This window comes from Haliaeetus leucocephalus, unplaced genomic scaffold (assembly GCF_000737465.1).
Source record: "Haliaeetus leucocephalus isolate CR32 unplaced genomic scaffold, Haliaeetus_leucocephalus-4.0 Scaffold933, whole genome shotgun sequence".
Classification (NCBI taxonomy): Eukaryota; Metazoa; Chordata; class Aves; order Accipitriformes; family Accipitridae; genus Haliaeetus; species Haliaeetus leucocephalus.
This window is the reverse complement of record NW_010973369.1, coordinates 2,966,287-2,981,710: the sequence shown is the minus strand read 5'-3', so window position 1 is coordinate 2,981,710 and position 15,424 is coordinate 2,966,287. Positions and strand designations below refer to the sequence as shown.

At 45.9% G+C, this 15,424-nt stretch overlaps 1 protein-coding gene across 1 annotated transcript in view; it reads right to left on the bottom strand.

Annotated features, from left to right (window-relative positions):
* The window catches only part of ACTR5 (ARP5 actin-related protein 5 homolog (yeast)), a 31,985-nt gene extending 17,135 nt beyond the window's left edge, over positions 1–14,850 (bottom strand). The window contains exon 1 of the mRNA XM_010584099.1: positions 14,740–14,850. Within this exon, the coding sequence (XP_010582401.1) occupies positions 14,740–14,850 (111 nt within the window). The remainder of the gene's footprint in view (positions 1–14,739) is intronic.
* Between the last annotated feature and the right edge of the window lie 574 nt (positions 14,851–15,424).

Below are 15,424 nucleotides of genomic sequence, written 5' to 3'. Positions count from 1 at the left end.
GGAGGGAGGGAGGGGAAGGCTTCGCCTGGGCGCTGAGCTCTGCGCCTGTCCCGGGGGTGAGTCCTGGCCAGCGAGGCCGGGGAAGGATTGGGGCTCTCGGAGGAGCGGCGGGTGGGTGCGGGCGGTACCGCGGGGCGGCTTCGGCCGTCGTGCCGCGGTCGGGTGTCGAGCGAGCTCCCGTCTCGTCTTTTTCTCTCCTCCGGCTCGGCAGCTATTGTCTGCGGCGCTGAGCTGACCAGGTAGGCTGATGCTCGGTGGCGGTGGGGAGACTGGCTGCGCCCCAGGGGCGTGGGGTTTCTGGTGCTTGAGACGCCGTAACGGGATTCGGTGCGAAATTGCTGCTTTTCCTGCAGAATTTGGCTGCTCGTGCCCCGTCGGGGAGTGGGGTTATTGTTTCAGCTGCAGCCCCTACTGACATCTCAAAGCTGTCTTCCCTGAGCCAGCGAGAAGAACGTTTTCTGGTAGTCCCAAGGCTTTTCTCTTTTCCACCTAGTCTATGTGCGCTTAAAAACATGTTGGCAAGAAGGTCTTAATCTTGCAGCTGAATTGCTGGGAATGCCTCCTGTCTCTATGGGATTTCACTTGTTTAGGCTACTTGAATATGTTGGACTCTCCATTAATCTCAGTTCAATAAGAAACCTTATTATCTTGAGGCAGTTCTCAAAATGCCACAATTCAAGTTAAAACCATTTTACTGGGATCATCACCGCAAAGTAGATGAACTGAGGTGAGTAGGTAAACTATCTAAAGGTCAAGTAGAATATTGCTGCTTCTTGTATTGCATGGTGATGTTTTAAAGCCTGGTGATACCAAAGTATATGCTTTGGGTAGGTTTAGTCTGTGTAAATACACTCGGAATAGCTTTAGCTTGGCTGGGCTGGCTGTTGCTTGCAATGTCACTGTAGTAGCAGGGAGGAGGGTGCCAGCATGCAAAACCTGATTGAGAAACCTACTTTGAGGATTACTGGTTCCTGTGGAGTTCCCCAGTACCGCAGCTATGCTGATGGTAGCAGTGGTTTATACCTGGTTTTCCTGTTTCTGAGCTCTGAGAAATAATGCACGACTAAATATTTGGCTGGTAAGAATAAAACTTTTGTGTGTGAGTTCAGCTAAAAGTACCATGGAAAGGCCATTTTGGCTCTGCTGTGGGTCTGTGCTGCTTGGAAGAGGTTGGTGATGTATCAACCTGACCTGGAGAATGGGCACTGACCTACAGGCATGGGGACTCAGTTTGAACCCTGTAGACTTCATGCTGTGGTCCACCTTTGTTAAAATATTTCTTTCCCTGAATCTAGCTGTAACGCCTGCCCCCGTGCCTATTTTTGCTGAGGATTTGGAGTTCACAGTGCGAATGTAGCATGACTTCTCAGCTGCCTTGTAGTCTGCAAGCACTTGAATAGCATCAGTGAATTTGTGCTTTAATTTCCCTTCACTGTTTTGTGCAAAAGCTGTTTTCTGGGCATCAGCAGGAGCATTAGAGCTTGCAGACTTGGATATTGTAGCAGAACTCCTGCCAGTGTGATTGTCTGCAGTGACTGCAAATAGATTTTTTTTTTTTTTTTTTTTTCCTTCAGTGAAGGCTTTTCTGTGGTTTTGGATTTAATTCACCTGTAAGGTCTCTTGTTCACCTGGCGCAAAGCATTGTTTCTCATATGCACCCAGCAGCCTCCATCCCTGGGCACTTCTATACTGTAGCAAGTGTGTAGTTTTTTTAGCTGAAAAAGTTTGATACCAAAACCTGGATTGAACATTTCCAAGCACAGCATTAGTGGGAGCTGTAGTTTGGTAGTTTCTTTTGGCTGAGGTTAAGCCTCCTGGGAGGTGGAAGCCTGCATTTCTATATACCAAACTGTACCATAGATGTTTTATGAATTTTTGCCCATCCCTTAATCCCCCCCCCCCCTTCTTATTTGTAAAGCATTTACTTTGCAGGCATGTTACAGAGGTGGGGGCTTTATTAAACATAAGACTGCATTGGAAAGCATTTTACATTGAAAAATGTAGATACCCATTTCTTTCTCCTCTGAGCCCAAAACTCTGGAAGAAGTTAGTAAAAGATCCAAACTCTCATCTACACTAAGCTCAAATGACCTAATGTGTTTTGATGGATTTAAGCGATAAACATGTCTGAAAGTAGTATGTCAAAGCATTTTGGGATAAGGTCTTGCAGCATGTTGGGATCCCTAACTTGTCAGCTGGGCCTCTCTTAGTAACAGCTGGGTGAGCTGTGGCTGTTTACATCCTTCTCCTGGAGGAGTCATGGGATGATTTAACTTGGCTGACATCTGTTTTTAGTAAAGAGGAATTGGGGTTCTTCTGTCCAGCTGCATGTAGAAAAATAACGCTGAAGATTTGGCTCATGGTCTCTTGTGCCCCAAGAGGGCGCAATGGCAGCAGCAGAGCTCTTGGTTTAACCAAGACACGTTTTTTGAGATGGTGGGTTTGATGCTGGAAGGAAAAACCCCAAAGTGTTGTCTTCCTGTTCATAGCATCTTTGATTAGTTAGATGGAGAATCGTGTCACTTGTCAAAGCTTTATAAATTGAAATGGGTGAGGCTCCAGCATGCCTTAAGGAAAAATATCGCTCCCTGCGAGTCCAGGGGAGTGCTGAAATGGGGGCCCACGGAGGTTGTGGCACCTCAGCCCTTTGTGAGACTCAACTGGCAAAAGCCCTTGGTGTCCTGGTCTAGCTTCTGTTTTGACCTTGCTTTAAGCAGGAGGCTGGATGAGGTGGTGACCTGAGGAGCCCTTCACACGTGCTTGCGTGTGTAAACTGCTCCGCGGAACAGTGCCCTTCCCTGTCTGCACGGAGCGAAGGGCCCCCCGTCCCTTTAGTGCCTCGTTCAGAATCACTGTGCGACTTGCGCTGGGGTCCTCTGCGTTGGCTGGGTGAGGAGGGCACTAAAGGTTAGAAGTGTACATGCTGTACACTCTTAGCTTTTTTTTATCCTTTAAAAGTTAGAGGCTACAACGTATGACCGAGAATACAGTATATTCTAGCTTTGTGTGTCTTTTAGGCTCTCAGTTCAGCAAAATGTTTGCTTAATTGGGGAAGTTATGGCCCATATGCTTCTATTCCAAGCAGTTTAAGCGCTTTCAGTTGGAGACATAAAAATGTCTTAGTTGTGACATGGTGTTTGAGCCTTCCTGCTGCAGATATAAAATCCATATGGCAATGAGTCTTAATTGAAACCTGCTGGAGTTATTTTTTTCCTGCAACATATTATATGAAATATTTTTTATGCAGCTGGCTTGAAAGGACTACCCTTAATTAGATATTTCTAATCAATTAGTGCTATTCCTTTCTGTAATTCTGTTCCTTTCTAAGAAACATGGTTTTGAGTTATATAAGGCACTTTGATTTGATATTCTACATATTAAATATGGCCTGTATGATTTATTCATTATTTTATGCCATGGACTTTAGGTAGAAGTCGTTCACTGCAGCATTGTTAATCAGTAAGTCCTTCCAGGTGCGTTGTGTAGTGAAAAGCTTGTCTGAAATCAGAACTTGTTGCTTGAAAAGTTAGGTCTCTAAATAGATTTTAGATTCAGATGTTTATAATACTTTGTAGTATTCGTTGCTCTTTGGTAAGACCGTTAGGTCAGTTTGCAGGCGAGTATGTTTGGTGATTGCAAAGAAATTTGGAGAAAAAAATACAAAAGCTGATGTAGCTTAAAGCATATTCCCCAAAGTAGATGACTCTAAGAGTCTGGAATGTGTCGGTGGGAGGCTTCAGTTTTAGTGAGATGTTGCTCCATGCATGCAGGAGTCCTTCCCCTCCTAAATAATTGTTTCCATCTGCATAGCTTATTCCATCAGCCCCAGGGCTGCTAGTGCTGGGACTGTTGAGCTGTCTGCAAAAATTTGGGTCTCTTGTGAAAATGAGGATCTTTCTCACTAAATCCTGTGTGCTAGCTATGTATGAAGGGAACTTTGCTGTTGTCATACAGAAAAATAATAGGGCAACCCTCACTGGGGGACCTTTTAAAATAAACAATACTCTGGTCCTTTTTTTCATGTCCTTTTAAATTTTTAGGGGGAGAAGTTTCAGGACCCTTGAATCTTCTTGCATAATGTCTAGCAAGCCTGTTATTAATTCACTAGTTGTCTGAGAGTTGTTTAGTTTTTACATGATATGTAATTTTGTCCATCTATGACAACTTGCAATGTCCCTGGCTACTTGAATTGAATACTGTGGCTTATGATCTGTGAGATGGCCATGTGAACATACACACTGCCATCGTATGGTGGAGCCTGAGCGTAGGAAATGACACGGAGTGCAACATACAGTCGAGACCTCAGTGTTTCAGTAAACAGCTTGGCTGAGACCCAAGCACACTTGTAGTGCGTTTGTTGATTTTGTGGCACTAATGTATTTATCCCTTTGTCCTGTTTTGCCCTTTTATAGAAGGCTCCTCCTAGGATGATTGACTGTTAGCAGTGGATGTTGGTACCGACACATGTTGCTGTCGTGTATTTTGGGAAGGGACTGCCAAGGAGGTGAGGGCAGTGGCAAGAGCCTGCTCGACCATTATACACTGATGGTTCAGTGGTAGCGTAGCAGGCGGGCTGTGCACTGATGAAACAGTGACAGGAGGCTCCTGACCAAGAGTTACCATTTTATACTTCTCAGTTATCCCTCCCTGGGTCACATAATGAAGCATGGGAGAGACATCATTGTAACTAAGAAACAGGGGAAAGGCACAAATGCAGAGTACTCTTCACTCCCTTGCCTCTGCGCTCTTCTCTCTCAAGGGTGTTATTTCTGAATTAGTTGAGGTCAGTTAAGTGCCTGTTTCCCGGAGGAGGTGGCTTAACAGGTGTATTTTTCCTTAATCTTCAGTTCTTGGTGAACCTTCGCTGGGCTTAGCCTGCGGTGGATGTGGAGAGCATACACACAAGGAAAGGAAGCCTGCATGTTGGGGTAGTGGGGCATCTGAAGGGCTGTTCTGTAGCACTGCTGGTTTGGGAAGATGACTTCTGTGTTTTGGCTCTGAAGCTTGTGCATGAGGCTGTCTTGCTGATGGTGGTTGCCATTCAACTGCGCTCAAAACTTTTTCACCACTGCTGCCAAATAAACAGTTATGCTGGAGTCCTGGGAGCTCGGATTTCTCGGTGTCTCTGTATGTACACAATTGAGCATGCTGCCAGTGCTTGAACCCCTATTTCTCCTGCTTGATCATACTCCTGACAACCCTAAGCAAGTGACCGACACTGGAAACGAAAGCGGTATTTCTTGCCTTGAGGGTGTGTGTAGACTCTTGAGTGAACAGGAGCCTGTAACTCTTGCAAGGTCCATAGCAGGTGGCCAATATATAATGGAACTGGAAGGATATCCTCTTTAGGCAAGGAATAAATACAGCTTTGCTGATGAAAGTTGTTTTTCTCGGTCAAGGTAAAGCTCAGACAATGTTAATGTTTGAAAACAGCAGGGCTAACACAGTGGAAGGAAATCCTTGCATGCCTCATAGCGGAAGGCAGACATGAGGCTGCAATATATACATCCCTGCAGCTGATCTGAGATACCGTTGTTTTGGTCAAATATTCCAGAATCCTGGACTCACTCCAGCTTGTGCATAAGAAAGGTAAAAGTAGATAAAGGTAACAGCTGTATTTAGATGCAGTATTTCCTTTGATTAACAGGAGAGGAAGGATACCTCCTGGGAGCAGTCCTAACGATATCCCTAATCCAAGAGTTTCAGAGTTCATTCACTTCGTGCTTCCTACGCTCTCTTGGCCAGCGTAAAGCAGGCACGAAGCTGCCGGATGTTTGCAGGCCAGGAAGAGTTTGGAGCAAGCACAGAGCTGCCAGGTCAGCTGGGAGAATTCAAGGCTTTATTAAATACCAGCACGCATTGTGGAAAAAGCTTTTTGGAGAATGGCTTTTTGGAAAGCTTATTCTAGCTGCAGTGATGTGTTAGCTGGAAGAAAACGGGCAAATCTATAAGTAGGACGAAGGAATTGCTTCTTTAAGGCTTTCCTGTGAACTCTGCTAGTGAGGTTTGTGCAATTTTGTAATGGATTAGCATTACCTCATTGTAAGTGTCAACAAAGCAGATGGCGAAGAAAAACTAGTCTTTGTAAAGGTCAAGAAGCTGCTGCCTGGTTGCTAGCTGGGGATCTATGAATATCATTTAACCCTCTATGAGTACTTTTTCTGACAATAGTACTGAGTCAAGTTTCATGGTTCATTTGGACCTCTCAAAGTTAGAGGAGGATGCACCCTGTGAATCCAACTTTACTACATGTGCTCATTAGGTAAAAATCAAACAAGGGCTCGGTCCCCTTTCAATGGGCTGGTGTAACTTGTTAATTCTCTAATTCATTACTTCACTAATTCACAAATTCACTAACTCTCATGCTTAGGAGGAAGCCGGTTTCCCAGCTGATGGTGAGAATGCTCATCCTTCCTCCTCAGTGAAGCTGCGGGTGTCCCAGTATTGCAGTGGGAAGCCTGGGAGCCTCAGCAGTACAGATGCTGATGGGTCAGCTTGAAAGCTTTTTGGGTAAGGTGATATACTTACACCTTCCATCATGAAAGTTTGGTTTCTACCATTCCTGTCGGTTGTTCCAGTTAATTCTGAAGAGTTTCAGTCTTGTCAGAAACTGCCCAACAGTTGTTTTTGTACAGCTGCAAGGACAGCAGGTCTTATCTCCTCCTCTCCTTTTTATCTGGTGTACGTGTAGCTCTTGCTTTAGCCTAGTGGTGCTGCTCCCAGCATAGATCAGGCTGAGCTGTGTCAGCATGAGCTGTGTGTTGGGCCAAAAAACTGAGCAGGAGTCGAGTTGGCAGCCACAGTCAAGTGATGCCTGTGTCAGAAAATGTCCAATGTATGGAAGTTTGGTTGTTTAGGACATACAGTCCTGAATGTCAGTTTGGTTAAAAGAGTTCATCAGACTTATTAGAGCTGTGAGGTAAAGCATAGTTGCTATAGTTTATCTGCTTGTGTTTATGTCTTTCGATTTACTTTTATGAAATCTCTGTAGTTTTCAACTCACCTGTGAGTCTGAATTGAATTTTTGCTTGTTTAGCTTGTTGAATTCACTGTGCTTATTCAGCGCATGACCTATGTGCTGTCTTCTTTTTGCCTTTGCAATAGCACTGTGTTACTCTGAACTTACGCACTGGGTGTAAACTGAAGAATAAAAATCTGTCTTGCAATGTCACTTGACATTGATACCTGAGACTTCATATGTCTGATCTCCTCTTTGGCCCTGCAGTTAGAGCAGTGGGGTTTTATACAACAGTAAACAGCACGTGGGGATTTACAGACACTACTCTAGTCTCTGACCGACCTTTGAGATGATCTTGCACAACTAACCTCACCTGCCCTGTGTTCTTCCTTTAAATCCTGCACTAAAGCTGTTTGGAAATGTCTGTAGCAAGCTCTTCCATCCCCTCATTGGCCCTTAAGTCCTAGATCATGCCTGTAATCTTCTGATGCTGTTTTTCATGAAGATTTGTGTAATTAAACTCTGTCATGAATATTTTGGAAAAAGAAGCCCTCTCCTAATGAGTTAACAAACTCTTGACTGCTAATAGCTCTGTAAGAGCCCTGAGCTGTATTGTGCAATCAGGTTCAGCATCTCAACCAGTTTTGTTCCAGCTGTTGCATCGTTTATAGATGAAACTAGTACAAACAAGCTCTGTGTGGTGACTTCAGAGCAGGGTGCCAGCATAGCAAAAATAGTGATAGCTGACTTTTTTTTTTAACTTCTGAGCCTTTAAAGCAGCAGCCCAGTTCTGTTTCTGTCCCAGCTCTCTTCTAGAGGACAAATGAAGAGAATGCCCATAAATATAAATCATGTGCCATTTGTAATCTCTCCACACACAGAAAAGTTTGGATTTCTCCTGATAGACCTGTTAAAGAGATGACAAAGTAGAACAGAAGCCTGTTAGGATAAATGATGGCACTTTTGAGTACAAGCACAACTGTTGTTTATGAGTGGAATAATTGGCACTTACTATTGCCTGACTGCTAAATAAGAACTTCTGCTACTAGGCTATATTAAATTTTCTTTTTACTTTGGAGATAATTGAGTAATCAGGATCTGTAAAAATGCTGCTGTCTTTGAGAGGGGGGTATTGTTCTTTTCCCCTGCTCAGAGGCTGATGGTTGTCCTACCCACAAATGAGCACATTTACTTTCATTCCCAAGAAAATGCTCTATATTCACGTGTGAAGGGACAATGTGTGTGGACCTATCTGGTCAGTATTTTTCTCTGGATCATGAATTTGGAGTATTTAGGTAAGTGGATTTATTTTTTATTGTAATCATTCAACAAGACAAGCTTCAATAACACAGAGGGGGTTCCAGCCTAATCTCTGAAGTAGTTTCAGCTAGTGTGACCCAATATAAAAACTTCTGAGGAGATCTTTAAAACTATAAGATACTAAAATCTACCAACCCCCCACCCCTAAACAAGACATTGCTTTGAAAACGGCATTTGTACTTAGTCCACACTGGTCTTTAGGTGTTTCACTTTTAATAAATAGCGTAGTTCTGTAGCTATGATCAGGTCACTCCCACTTTTCTCCTCCCCTTGTCTTACCATCCTTGCTAAAACTCTAGCTTATCTGAGTCAAACTATCAGTAGCTATTGTTTAGCTGTCTCATAACCTTGGTAGTTCTGAACCATTTGCTCTGCACTGCTTGTGGGGCCATGCTGTGTACGTGACTTCTCTTTCAGGAGTGGATGTTTGGCATTCTTTGGGCAGTAACTCCTATGGGATGCCCGAAAATGCACTGACTCACGGTGAGTTCAGCCCGTGGAGCCCATCCCGCTGCTTGTGATTATGGTTCAGGAAATAAACAAGATGACAACCTAATCTATCACATCTTTGGGCTGAGATCTGGGGCAGCAGAGTAAGACAGTCCATTTCTGTCACTCTTCCTATTTGTAGCTCTGTTGCCCCATCCATTTCCCAGAAGGGAACAGAAAATCCAACTTGCAAAAATCAAAATGAGGTTTGTGAAATGGGCTGGGAGGTGAGCTTTGGGAATTTGAGCTCTTGCATATTTTTTTCTATGAAAATTAAGGAGGTGCAAGACCTCCGTGAAGGTGGTGCTGGGGGCAAGCTCTGCTACGTGGACTCCAGTCCTGCATGAGCTCGACTGACACGGCTGGGCTGGTATGAGATGGTGGTTACTCATTGCAGCTGGGGAGGGACCTGACTGCTGATCCTTTGTCCCCTCTGCCTCTCTTCTGTCACACCTTAGAAATGATGTGTAGCACTTTGTCAGCTGGTTGCAGTGATAATAAATCCCTGTGTTTGAAAGAAGTGAACAAGCAGCTTGGTGGTTATTAATCTGGTGCCTGTCACTTCTTTCTGCCTTGAGTGTCCATCAAGAAAGATAGGGTTTTTGCAAGGCACAGCACCTGGTAGATGTCAGGCACGTGTTTGAATAGGGAGCTAAACAAGGTCATCCTCAGAAACCCGCTAAGACTTCTAATTTTATACAGTCTGAAAATGCGCAGGAGGCAGAAACATACTCAATTTAAATTAGTAAGTCTTGGGTATTCATCAGAATAAGTGTTTTTGTGCATTAAGAATAGCTGCTGTGTCTTAGCACTTCCTCCCATTGTTACAGCTCTTCCTTGAGCAGTGGAAATGTTTTGGGTGGTTTAAATTACATTTACAGTAGTAATTAGGTTTAAGCAACTTTGCAGTTCGCTTATCTAAATATATATCTGTGCCTAAAGAGTGTAGGATTTTTTTCCTTCTCCTTCACTCTCCCAAGCCACGACATCGTCAAACAGGGTGGGCAGCTGGAGGCAGTCATGTGTCCAACCACTGCCCCGCGCCTGGTGGAGATCTCTGCCCAGAGTTGCTACTTCTGGCAGTAAGGTGATGAAGTGGCTCTGGCTTTGGCCGCCAGCCGGCTAGTCCTGCTCTGCTACAGCATTGCATCTCGCAGGATGCCAGGGGTTCCTCCTTCACCCCGTGTTTCTTTCTTTTTTCTTAAATGTGAGACTAATAGCCATCTGCATGCAAACCATCTCAGCTTAGGAAGCATCTGTTCTCACTGTTTGTCCCCCACCTGAAGTACTAATCCTCCGTTTGTCACAACTCCTGGGTGCAGTAAAGCATTTAAAGTGCAGCAAAGGTTGCGTGCTCTGACGTACAGCTTGTGGCTGCAGGCAGGTTGGGTTTTACAGTAAGGAGGGTCTGGCCGTTCATCGTCGCGCCTGAGCCACCCTAAGTGTGGGTAGAGCAGGGAGGGTCGAGGGGGTGATGCCGGGCGGTCAGGGATGGTGATGCTTTACCTCTCCAGTTGCGCTGGGTTGGTACCCCAGCTCCCATGGGCATGCCTGTATCTGTCCCAGGAGGATGACAAATCGGGTCTCGTCTCGCGCAGTAAAGTCACGATCGGAAGCACTTCGTAGGGTCTGCGTGTTGCTGCGGTTGTTTCTTGGCAGCTGTGGAGCCGAGGGATGCTCGTTTGATCTCCCAGCTCGGGGCAGAGCAGAGCCAGCCGGGGTTGCGGGGCCGGCTGCTGGGAGCCGATGCCTGTTAGCCAGGCGTGATCGCCACGTAGCGCTTCGCCCCAGGCCACGGCCTGGGTGCTGCCTCCCTGGCAGACTGGGAACGGGCTGGGACTTGGATGATCTCACCGCCTCGGTGACTCCAGAAACAGTAATAATCTCTTAATCTTAATGCGTCCACGTGATGGCTAGGTAACGCTACTTGCGGGTTTTCCTGATATGTGACCGAGTGGAGGGGAGATAAATTATTTTCAAGCTTTTCTAATATTATGCACTCTCTAAAAATACACCTGCTGGAGGAAAAAAAAAAAGACTTGTGTGTTAGGGATTTCAGCTACATTCAGGTTTTTCTGCTCTCCTTCATATTGCAGTCTTTCACTTGCATTTGATTTTCATGGTAACGACTTTGAAAAATGTAATGCTGCCATAAGATCTCGTGATGCAGCTGGTGAACATTGTGTGCAAGCTGACCTGAAGGCACTGATGCTGAGCTCTGTCAGTGTCCTGGTTTCAGCTGGGATGTAGTTAACTGTCTTCCTAGTAGCTGGTACAGTGCTGTGTTTTGAGTTCAGTATGTGAAGAATGTTGATAACACTGATGTTTTCAGTTGTTGCTCAGTAGTGTTTAGACTACAGTCAAGGATTTTTCAGCTTCTCAAGCCCCGCCAGGGCACCTGACCCAAACTGGCCAACAGTGTATTCCATACCATGGGACGTCCCATCTAGTTTAGGAACTGGGAGGTGGGGGGGTAGGGAATCGCCGCTCGGGGACTGGTTGGGTGTCGGTCGGCGGGTGGTGAGCAATTGCCCTGTGCATCATTTGTACATTCCAATCCTTTTATTACTACTGTTGTCATTTTATTAGTGTTATCATTATCATTATTAGTTTCTTCTTTTCTGTTCTATTAAATCGTTCTTATCTCAACCCAGGAGTTTTACTTCTTTTCCTGATTTTCTCCCCCATCCCACTGGACGGGGGGGGAGTGAGTGAGCGGCTGCGTGGTGCTTAGTTGCTGGCTGGGGTTAAACCACGACAGTCAGGCAGTGTTCAGAGGCAGGTCTCCGAGGCTGGTGGGGTCCCTGTGGTCTGGCAGAGGATTCCTCTAGTCTTCAGGTCTCCAGTCTGCATGTGCTTTGCCCAGCTGAAATTCCCAATTATCCAAAAGCATGTCGGATGTTTTCCCCCCTCCTTTTTGGTCCTGAAAAAATTGGGTTTACTGAGCGAGCCAAGTCATGTCAGTTTGGCAGGACATGTAGATACCTTCAGAAATAACTCATGCACTAAAGCTGCAACCATAACAGTGTTGGGTCTGGACCGGTGATTCATTTGAACTAATTGGCTGCTGAGAGCATTGGTATGTCCATTTGTCTCCATATTTGAGTAAGATTCAGCTCCTGTGAGCCAAATGATCTTGTCCTAGTGAGCTTGGCTCATCTCTGATGATGCCAGAAAGACTGTCATGGAGCATGAAACATGCTGGAGAGCTCGGAATGAGAGTTGGAATATTTATCCTGATTCACTCTGTCTGAAAATGCAGACTCAGTTGGCTTTGTGTCCTATTCCTCCACCTCTTTTCTCACAAGCTAGGAAATAAACTTGCTGATTATTCCTCTCAAATGCCATGAATAACCAAAGTCCAGACAGGAGTGAATATGTGAAAGGCTGTAGATGGTAGTGCAGCTGTTATTATCCACAGAGATCTTAAATTTTCAGTAACACTTGTGTACTGCTTTATATAAGTATTCAAAGCTGCATGTACTATTAAAGAATTCTGTTTTCATTCTGGATGCTTTAAATTCTCCCCAGTTGTGCAACAAGCCTGCCTACGTTATTACTGCTGTGTTAGAAATCTGTGACAATGAAGCTTGCCTGTACAAGTGACTAGCAGCCTGTCTGTCTGAAAATCGGCCAGTCAAAAAGGACAAGCAGCTGGCTGAAGTTATTAAAAGAAATGTAGTGAGGAGGAACGTAGCTGAGAGAGAAAAGTAGTTGTGGGCTGTTGTGCCCAGCTACTTGCAGTACTAGCAGCTTCAATGTGCTTTTCCGTACAGGAGAAGGAATGGCCCGAAACCCAACCACTTGCGTCAGGGCAAGGTGTGCTTAGTGGGAAGCCTTTTGGAAAGGCTGGGTGCTTCCCGGGGAGAAATAATGCTTTCCTGAGTTTGTAAAAACAGCGAAGCTTAAAGCAGCTACATATCCTCTCATAGATTTTTTTTTTTTTTTTTTTTTTTTTCCCTCCTTGCTCTACCCTCCCATGTCTCAAACCCTGGGCAGTTTGTGTGGTCACATATGATGGTGTATGCTTCTGCCCGATGTAGCTTTGCAGCAATCATTGTCTGTGTACCTGAATAAAAGCATCAGAATTGTTTTGATTTGCTTCTTACAAGTTGCTGAGGTCTTTATTATTGGATGAATTTTTGTAATTAGATATTAGGAAGAAGTTCTTCACTGTGAGGGTGGTGAGGCACTGGAGCAGGTTGCCCGGTGAGGCTGTGGATGTCCCATCCCTGGCAGTGTTCGCGGCCAGGTTGGATGGGGCTTGGAGCAGCCTGGTCTAGCGGAAGGTGTCCCTGCCCATGGCAGGGGGGTTGGAACTGGATGATCTTTAAGGTCCCTTCCAACCCAAACCATTCTATGATAATATGCCCCCTATGTATAATCCGGTGGTGTTGTAAAAGCTGTGGCTCGTGGATGGGCTTTGGTTATAACTGAATTTCACAAGCAGGTACGTTCTGCAATTTGTCTTGGTTTGGAGCTGATGGAGGAGGAGCTATATGGGTAACCTGAGTTTTGAATTTGATCCCTTATGATTCTCGTTAGAACCACTTGTAGTGAATAAGCTAAATAAGAAATATAACACACAATGTATGTGCAAGGCCTGTGATTTTACTGGGAACAGGAGCGATCCAGGGGAGGCCAGCTCTAACTCCAGCTGTACACAGGGGCTTTCCCAGAGGCATGTTCCGTTACCTGGAGAAGGACCCACCTTCAGTGGGGTGCCTCCTTCTCAGTGTCCTCTTGGTTTGCTTCACAGTGTCTAAAATTCTGGGGGGAGGAATAACATTTTGCAGGAATTGGGGGTAAGGAGAAAAAAAGAGAGGGGGGAAAGATTCCCATTAATGTTTTTGCATACTTGGCGTGGGGAGTTGTAAGCATCCCAGACCAAATATCCTCCCTCCGCCTGCCTCGGGGGGCTGGGCAGCGTTCCTTCTGCAGCAGATCGGCTGCATGTTCACAAGGTGGGGTTAAAGCAGCTTGACTAAAGCTGTGGCTGGAAAAATAGCTGTGTTAATGTGTAAGGAACAAAACTGAGACGGCCCCTTTGCATGCTTTTATGAGGGGTTGTCTTTAAAATAGCTGCTGCTGGCCTTTGAGCTGTTGGAGGCAAAGCAGGCTAAGCCACAGACCCAGCCTTACTGGGAATATTGGAAACACGGAGCAGGGTTATTACTTGTGCTGGACAAGCTTTGTGTGCCTTCGTTAAGGAAACTTTAAATAAATGACTTGTTGTCCCTTTAACTTTGGGATTATGAATAGTAAATGCTAGAAGAAAGGGAAATTACAGAAACACTGTGGAAGGAGGTTTGGTGGAGAGAATAAGGAAAGGACAAAACCTGTTCGGGATGGCTCTGGGGAATCTGCTTTAACCCTTTGCTTGGTTGTGTGTTTCTTGTTGATGAGATTTTAAGGAAGGATCTGGATCTTGCAAAATATTCTCTGTGGGTGTTTCGGGCTTATGCTGCTCTTTCAACACCAGTGTCTTACATCCATCTGGGATTTACTCACTGCTCAGCTAGGGCAGGAAACGCTGAATTTGCTTTTTTGATAAGCGCTTGGGTGTTTTGCTGCTCCTCCTGAGTCCCCAGGGAGATATTCTGTGCTTTTCTTGATGTTCTCTTACTTCAGAGAAGTAAAATTTTGAAGACCGAATACGCTGTTTGACTCCTCCTTCCTAACGCTGCTTTTGGGAGTTACTTTTTCACACGGCTGGGGCTTGAGTTAATGTTTAGCAAGCCTCAGCTTCAGCCGGGCTTGGAAATAACTCCTTGCTCTTTTCTGCTTACTCTGAGCGCTGGATGCTGCCCGTGGGCTGTGTCCTTCAGCCCGCGTCCCAGGCGTGGGTGGCTCAGCCTTGGGCACTGCTGCCTTGAAGACGCAAGTGGATTTACCGTCGCTTCTGCTCGGTCCGCCCCGGTGGGTGGATGCGGGGAGGGAGGAGAGGATGCTCACGGCCACCCGATCGGCACCTCGCGGGTGACGAGGAGCAGCGATTTGTTATCAGTCACGAGGTTCGGCAGCCGCTTCTCGGCTCGACAGTGCAGGGGCACAGATGGACTGACCACCTCTCTCCTCCCCATCTGGCCATGGACAAGCGTGGCACGTGTGGCTTCAGGGTGGCCAGAAGTGGGATCCCCAGGCCCCGGGTGGTGTTGGAGCCAGCCAGCTGTGCCCGCCTCGGCAGGTAGGGAGCGTGGTCGTGGGGTGCAGCGGTACGGGGTGATCGCTGCTCTCCTTCCTCCCGAAGGCAGGGCGTAAAGGCAAGGCAATACTTGGGGGAGGGTAGGTGGAAACCAGGTAAATTTCTAGAGGTGAGCGGGCTGTAATATGCTCTTTAAAACTGTGTTTTGACTGCCTTGATCCTGAAATGAAACCTATTAAACCCCCCCCGCTTTTTTTTTTATTAACCCTGTAATTGGGATGTGTGCAGCAAGCTGTGGAAATGGGACCTGGGGGTGCGTGCGTGCGTGCCTGGCGGGGCTAAAATGCAGACTGTGTGCTTCCTTGTGGTTCAGTGGTAATGCTGCCCTGGCAGCATGTGGGGTTTGAGGGCTGTTCAGTGATTTGTAGAACTGTATGAAGGTAAGAACTGCTTATTTATAAATATCATGCAAAGCACACGTACTAAAGGACAGAACTGAAAATTTAACTACT